Source organism: Limulus polyphemus, unplaced genomic scaffold, assembly GCF_000517525.1.
Source record: "Limulus polyphemus unplaced genomic scaffold, Limulus_polyphemus-2.1.2 Scaffold3221, whole genome shotgun sequence".
Taxonomy (NCBI): Eukaryota; Metazoa; Arthropoda; class Merostomata; order Xiphosura; family Limulidae; genus Limulus; species Limulus polyphemus.
In genome coordinates this window covers 110,984-119,541 of record NW_013668831.1, presented here as the reverse complement: position 1 = coordinate 119,541, position 8,558 = coordinate 110,984, and the positions used below count along the sequence as shown (strand labels likewise).

Sequence of the window (8,558 nt, the reverse complement as noted above, 5' to 3'; positions counted from 1 at the left end):
AATCTGACTTGTCTTTCCCTTGTTAGAAGTTCTTTTTTTTTTTGGTAAAGTAATTATAGTGTGTCTGTCAGCAACTGGAATCTGAGCTGCATGTATCAAATACGACCATATTGTTTCTGTCGAGGAAGCTTTGTACACTTCCGTTTCAATTTCATTATTTTCATATAACTTATTTTTCCTCGTTGTATTTTTTCGCCATTAATTCCTGTGTTTGTGTTTTAAGCATTACATTTCATTATGCATATTTAGACTTACAGATGTAATTCATAAATTTAATTGGACCTCAAAAGTAATCCGTCAACATACTTAGACTTACATATGTAACCTGTATATATATTTAGACTTACAGAAGGAATATTGAAATATATCTAGATTTACATATGTAACCTGTATAAATATTTAGACTTGGGATGTAATTTATAAATATATTTGAAAACAACTTTAACCCTAATAAAATAAAAATGTTGAAGCACAGTGTTTACCTCCTAGTGCATTTTGTCATATTTTTCTTATTTCATTCAAGATTTAAATCGTACCCCAAACTTGTTTTTATTGCATTTGGTTTAATCAGTGTTATTGTTTTGCTAATTATATCACTCATGAAGTACACAAAACTCAACAGTGATGACACAAATGGCACAAACCATCTTTAAACATTGTGTATGATCCTTTTGCCTTGAAAAGTATCTGCTACTTAGATACTGACAGAGGGGAGAGAGGTGCACTTCATTATGGTTTATATAAAGGCTGCTATTCTGTAGTATTGTGGCTGGTATAATAGTCATTGTTATAATGTTTAGTAGAATCAGTATTCTCTGGTATTGTGGCTGGTATAATAATCTGTTTGAATATTTGGTATAAAGATCATTATTGTTAAGATTGACATCAAGGTTAGTATTGGCGTAAAGCCTCACACTTACCTGTTTCTTATCAATTGGCTTTGTAAGAAGACTGATTATTGTGGTCACAATGCAAGAAATACTAAAAAGTATACATCCAAAGTGCAGGTAGTGAACTTTTGCCAACACTACAGGTCGGGGATCTGGTTTACCATCAGCACAAGGTGGAACGGTATAATAAAATTCCAAGACAAAACGAATAATACCGACTACCAATCCCACAACAAGACCCCAGAAGGCACCCTAGAGAGACATATATAAAACCTTTTGACATTTAGCTTTAAATAGGTAAACATATATATGTATACAACTTATTGCCTTGCATAGGTAAACATACATATACATAAGTTATTGCTTTACATAAACATATATATATATATATACACACACACACACAGACACATCATATATATATGTACACACACATAACATTGCTTTACATAGGAAAACATATATATCCATAATGTATGGCCTTACTTTAATTAGTTTACATATTTAGTGAGAAAGAACCAAAGAATATGACACTTCAATAAAAACAGTAGTTCAGTATATAAAGAAACAGTTCTATAAAAACATTTTAAACTATAATACGTAAAACATATTTTATCTGCAACACTAAATACTTATTTCAGTATTTTTTCAAATAATGTTAATGAGATATGAATATTTTTGATAATATCAAGCATACAAAAACTAAGAAAATTTATAGATAGCCCACCAAGCATAAAAGTATTAATACTTTGTGACTTACTTTTCATTTTTTCAAAGCCTTACAAAGGTATGCTTTTCCAATTTGTTGTAAATTGTATAAAATGGACATTGAGAAGAACAATTACAAAAATGTCTCTTGAAACACTGTAACATCTGTCTTACTAAATGTCATAGGGATGTTGTTCCAGCAGTACCATTTATCTTCAGTTTATACACAAGTTAAACAGCTATAAAGTTAACCAAATGGTAAGAGGTATTACAAGTATTAATTAACACCAGTTTCTGTGAAATCTCTGTTGTTGTTGTAATTTCTCTCACCTGCTCATTAATTCGACTCCACAACACAGCTAGAACAAAAACAGCGCAGACAGGAGGCGCTAAGCAGCTAGTGACAGTTTGGATGTAATGGAAAAGTTGACTACCTTGGGCAACCTGGATGAGGGGCATCCACAAGATGCTGATGACAACAAGAACTAGTACAGACACCCTGTTGAATGAAATGTTTCAATTACAGAACTTTATGTTTGTTACTGTAACTGTATACAGTATTTTGAATTCCTTCTGTCAGTGAACAAACAAAAGACATTTTAGAACTAGTTACATGTTTGAGAACAAAGTTGGCAGCTTAAATACTGGTTGCTACGTATTATTATTTTCAGCTTTTGTCGGTGCCCATGCTGTTTTAATACATAGGAACACTGACACATCAAGGTGGTACTCATTAAAGTGCTGCAAATTTTAGAATATAGTTTATTACCACATACAAACGAATCAATTTAATCACACTTGCCACAAGAGGCGTTTAACTAAACAGGAGTGGTGTTATAAATACACCAGGTAGAGGCCTCTTTATTTAATAATCCTTCATTTGTAAAAACCAGTAGATTTTTACTTTTTATAAAAGTGAATGATTTTTTTATTATATGGAAAATGTGTGCAATGTATATTTTACACATAAATAAAACAATTATTCAACAGCAGCTTTTGTAAAAAATATACAATGTTGTAATACTAGGTAAATACACAGTATCGTGTAAAATAATCTACAATAAAGTTTAAATCCACAATAACGGATACAAGTTTCAACAATTTTGCGTGTCCTTTTCAGTCCAACGTTTACCAGCTTCACCACTTTGGAGTTTCACATCTGAAATAAGAAGAAAGTCAGGCTAGCTAATCCCCTTGAAAAACACAACACTTTTAACCTCCTCTCTCTCTCTCTCACCGGTTCTCACTGTTGGTCTTAGGACTACTTTGTGTCAAAACTAAAAAAAGAAAAAAAAAAGGTGACGTTTATGAAGATCTTCGTGGTTGTCTTCTTTGTGCATTTTCACATTAGCCCGTGTATCGTCCTTGACAGTTTCTGAACTGAAAGCAATGTTCTCCCTTCCTTCATTTGCCATTGTGACGTTATTAGAGACATTTCTCCAACTGGCTTGTTTGCCATAGCTAACCAAGTCTTCACGTACGTTGGAACTTAATCTTGTCCAAAAGGTCAGCCTATACAACTGAAAAAATAATATATTTAATCTTAAAATTTCATCTGTGACAGCTCCTTTATTCTGCAAACCATTTCCATTTGATAATTAAATATATCATATTAGAAACTAAAAACGTCAGTGACTTTGCCATGCCGATTTCTTTTATCCATGTGGCTCAAGTTCTCAGATTCAAGAACAGTTAAATAAGTTACTGTTAAATTGAAAAGCACGGAAAATCTAGAACCGGAGTAAAAGCTTTTTGACACATTATAAACCCGTGAATTTATGTACGTTGGCTACTATTTGTCAACAGAAACAGTATGTAAGTCTTTGAAGGATATAATGATTTATCTGTGAGACTAGGATGTTCATATTCCAGGACTTACATTTTTATACTTGTTTTTAAATACTAACATAAAGCAGAATGTTGGTCAACATATTGTTGTACTTCTTCAACAATGAATAATAACACGTACAGTATATTATCAGGCCTTGCCCGAGGTTGCCTTAACTGGAGGGGCCATAACGGTAGATAAAAGTGCTAGAATGAAAGGAATTATATAACTTTATATAGACGTGAACCAGTAAAAGACAGTAGATTCTTTTTAAAAGAGTGAAAGAAGAACCTATCTAAACATTTAAAAATGTCATTATTGGAGTTTATCCATGTACATACTGTTACTTACTCGTTTTCAGACCTAATATATATATATATTTATAGCAATAGAGAAGGTAATTAAATTTTCATAATAAGACTTAAAAAAAATTTTTAGGATAATATAATTAGAAACAAATTTGCTATTTGTTATTATAACAGAGCTTAAGCCACATTCTGAGATCTAATGTATCTTGAAAAATCACCAGAATTTAATATTTTGGAAAGAATATAGCAACTTGGAGTATCTCATAGATAATCTAATTATTAATGGAATTTAGAATATTTAGAAGTTTGATTGGAAAATGATGTGGGGAATGAGCTAACCTTGTATGGAAGAAAATATAGAATTTTTCCAAATTTGGTTTGAAGATTAGTTGAAGAATGATTTGTAAATCACTCTTACGTGAAAGGAGATATTTGTAAGTTTGATTGGAAGGTGATACATATCCTTAAATAAACAAGAGCTACCAAAGTAGCCTCACCTTTTGGAAGTTCAGGGTTTTATATATTTTTTTATTGAAATTACGAAACATTTACTATCAACTTGGACACCTAGTGACATTTCATACAGTACGGGTGTTTCTGAAATGTAATTTTGTGTTTAGAAAAATAAGTTTTTCCCAATAATTCTACATATTACAATTTATTTTTGGCACGTTCCACATTATGGCGTAACACTGTTTTCTTATTCCACACTATGACGTAACACTGGTTTCTTATTCCACACTATGACGTAACACTGGTTTCTTATTTCACACTATGACGTAACACTGTTTTCTTATTTCTACTCCAGCAGAGCTTCCAATGTGGAAACGAGCAATATTTTTCATTTTCGGAATTAGTAAGAATCCTGGTAGTCAAAAGGATCACACAAATTCAAGGGTCTCTCCTCAGGAGAAAATTCAACAAGTCTTACGGTTTGTCCATGAAGAAAGTAAGTGGAAGAAGTGGTGCAACATTAATGCTATTCTTCTGGCTGTTTTTGGAGGATTTGTTTGGGGATATTACGCCTAATGTTAAATACCGGATGTTCAAAACCTTTTCTTTCACAGAGATATGCAGTACATTATATATATATATATTGTCTTATTGTTATTTAGGTGAAGATCCTGGACATTTCATGAAGCATAGATAGATTTCAGGATTAATGAAGATTTTAAAGCTGCTTTGAACTATTTGTTTAAATTTACAAAATGTTGCAAGTAAAATGTTATTGTTTGATTGTGTTCATTAAACAGATATCTAAAAATGCCTCTGATGCTTATATGTATTATGTGACAAGCAAGGGAAAACATTAAATCTGAAATTGGTTAGGATTATAAACATCCCTAAAAAAACATATGTATTTAAATAAGGAATGATATATGTAAGGTTACACTTTATATAAATATTCAGATTAAATCATCTTTGAAATTGAAAAGTTGTCTTTAGTTGAACGTTATTTTTTAAATAACCTAAGATGAAACTGATTACGAAGTTAGATAGTGACTAAAACCACGGACGCTAGCCTGCTTAAGTAAATGTGAATGGTTAAAAAATACGAAACGTTCACTTCAACAGCGTTTCCTATTTTTAAACAATTAACATTTACTTGTGTAATGGACAGTGACCGCAAATAACATATAAAACTGTTGGGGGTCATCTCAAAATTGCCTCAGATTGAACAATGCTGTACTTATGCCTCGTAAATAAACCAATGGAGATTGGTCGATAACGTCACAAACCATTTTCTGCATACTGCACCACTTTCCTGCATACCTTCTCTCCATACTATTGTATTTATCTTAGGTAGTACCCTAGAATAACTTACACTTTTGTCTACAAAAAATAAATATGCATAAAACTTTGTTAAATACAAATTTCTTAGATAATTTATATTAGTCTAAAGGATGTGGAAAAACAAGTGTGTTTGAAGTGGCTGTTTTGTTGTGCTAATATTAGAAAGTTGAGGTATACTAATTTTATCATGTTACAAAACTATCTTTGTCATAAGTTTATTGAAAAACAATTAGACTGGTACAGTATACGCTTTTTGTACGAATTGTTGGCCTTATGGATTCAGATAGTGCCTTATCAATAACACTACTAAAAATACATACTACAATTAATATCAAGATATAGATACAAGTCCAGTAAACATTTTAATAGGATTGAAATTTGACAGTATCAATGACTTAAAACTGAGTAGCGTTTTATTAGGGTGTTGAATGCAAAACTATTTATTGGCTAGATGACGCTACGTATGACTTTTTTTATATTTGACTGCTAAGCCATTCGGGGTCTCCCAGGTACCTCAACGATTACCAATACTCATATCAAAATATGTTTTTAATTTTAGTATTATCAAATGTTACTAACATTTTGACATTATATACATTATTTCCAATGTATACCACCTTATGTATGAGTTTGACATTAACTTTATTATTATTATGATAACTGGTGGAGTTAATGATTATTTTTACATAATAAACTAGGAATTGTATTTTTTTTCGTATTTTAATACTTCCAATTGATAGTGAATAATAACTATTTTCAGATATAGTTGAAACTAAGTTGCAGTGTGTAGGCTTATAACGCTAAAAACCAGGTTTCGATACCTGTGGTGGGCACAACACAGATAGTCCATTTCTTAGTTTTTGTGCTCAATATTAAACAAACAAAGAGGTCAACAGAGACCTATAAAAGTACAAATGTTATTGTATTAAGATGTAAAATATGTATAAATATAAGAGAAAACAAAACATATCTACTGATATTGGTAATGTTGCGTCAGCGAGGTCACGTGACTAGTGTCACGCCACTTCTTTCTCGAACCTTCCTAGATTGGGTGGTAGTCTAGTATATATATGTCACCATCCGCGTGGCGGGACATTGTGTAGGTAGTGAGTAATTGATCTACAGTCAGGGAGTATTGTTGAAGTTAACGTTCGTTGTTAGAGCGTTTGTTTTAGCGCGAATGTTGAAATTAAGTGTACCGTAAAGTTATGTTATGAAGATTCGGTTTGTTTAAGGCAGAGAGTGAGCAGCCAAAAATAAATCCTGATCAGTACCTAACGGTTTTTCAAAACTTTAGCATTTCTCCAGGCTCGTTCCCCAAATTTCACGACAAAAAAAAAAGAAGATCAACCACTAAATCAGTGAAACAGCATCACCGTAGCGACTCTGAAGACCTCGCCTACGCTGAGGGAGACCTCTTTTGACCGACCGACCATGAACACCGGCAAAACAACACGGAAAACGGACAAGGCCTACTCTGAAGATCGGAACATACATACTGAAGAAACAACCACAGCAATGAAACTAACGGCTATGCAAGATAATTTCTGTAAGTCTGACGTGGGTGTACCTGATCCAAATAATTGTAATGATAGCCTAAAAGGATTAATTAATTTTGCTAAAGAAGAATTATCCAAAAGTAGAGCAAAAAAAAAACGTAAAATATCAAAATCACCAACAGTAAATAAAGAAACCGAAGATAGTGAGGCTGAGGCTGACACTATCAACGGCGGTAACGTACAGGTTAATCATGTAAGTAAAACACCTCACACCTTGGATGTTGAACAAACATTGAACACGACAAAGAACAAAACACAAACACTAAATAGTGATGAAGAGGGTTTTACCCTAGTAAAATCTAAAAAACAAAAACAAAGTGAAAAACTAATACAAGGCGGAACAAGTAACGAACAACAACACAAAACAGACAGCCAAAAACCTTCATATGCAATAATCATTCAGGTAATCCCCGGACATTACAATCAGCCACAATTAGCAAAAGAAATTCATCGGTGCAAACCGAAAGTACAGATCACAAACATTAAACGACTACCCAGGGGCGGTGTTCTCGTTCGAGGACAAGAAGCCGCTGACCTGAATAAATTATTACAGACATGGCCCGAAAACGCATTCAACACAAATGCAATAACAATACAACTTCCGGGAGCAAGGGCACAACCCAGGTCATTCGTGATCAGGGGAGTGCACTACTCTATAAGCACGGAAGACATACACGACATGTTACACACACAAGTAAAAGTAAATAAAGTCGAGAGAATAATTTCAAACATCACAAAAAACCAACAAACTTAGTAAAAGTATACGTTGATAACACACAAGACATCACACACTACATAAACAATGGTATCATTATGTGGTACCAAAAATACACAGTGGAACTAACAAAAACACCAGCCATAGTAGTAACTCAATGTTACCACTGCCAGCGGTTTGGACATGTAGCAGCTGCATGCCAAGCCATTCCAAGATGCGTTGGCTGTGGTGAAAACCATCACATCACACAATGCACCAAACAAAAACCCGAACCAAAATGTTGCAACTGTGGAGAAAACCACACAGCCAACTACAAGGGCTGCGAAAAGTACAAAACCATCAAAACCAAAATTTACGAAATTAAAAACCCAAATGCACAAACACAAAAGCAACCCCAACCAACACAAACAACAAGAAAGACGTTACTTCCAACACCACAAACACAAAAAACAACATACGCAGCTGCAGTCACCAGCACAATCACGAAACAGAGTGAACGAAAATCTACAAATGAAACACCTAAGGACAACACCCCAGAAAACCCCAGAATAACAAAGGATCAGACAAAAACTAAACAAAATGAAATCAACACTGACATGCCAATCATAAATATCATAAAAACAATAGCACTGGAATTTATACATGAACTAAACAACCCATCCAGAACTGACGACTGCTTCAAAATTCTAATGAAAATTTTATATAACAACCTCGCATCTATCCTTCCGGCTATTCTAAGAACATTAACTGGCACAC

The 8,558-nt window shown here is 33.2% G+C and overlaps 1 protein-coding gene and 1 long non-coding RNA gene across 2 annotated transcripts in view; both read right to left on the bottom strand.

Annotated features, from left to right (window-relative positions):
• The window catches only part of LOC106468919 (sodium/myo-inositol cotransporter 2-like), a 25,064-nt gene that overhangs the window by 2,746 nt on the left and 13,760 nt on the right, over positions 1–8,558 (bottom strand). The window contains exons 8-10 of the mRNA XM_022397323.1: positions 1,929–2,097; positions 921–1,142; positions 438–439 (exon numbers count right to left, since the gene is read on the bottom strand). Coding sequence (XP_022253031.1) covers positions 2,084–2,097 — 14 coding nt within the window. The 3' untranslated portion in view covers positions 438–439; positions 921–1,142; positions 1,929–2,083. The remainder of the gene's footprint in view (positions 1–437; positions 440–920; positions 1,143–1,928; positions 2,098–8,558) is intronic.
• Positions 2,918–4,245, bottom strand: LOC111088152. Its single transcript, XR_002612758.1, has 2 exons — positions 3,478–4,245; positions 2,918–3,118 (listed from the first exon to the last, which is right to left on the bottom strand). It is a non-coding gene; the product is annotated as an uncharacterized LOC111088152 (long non-coding RNA).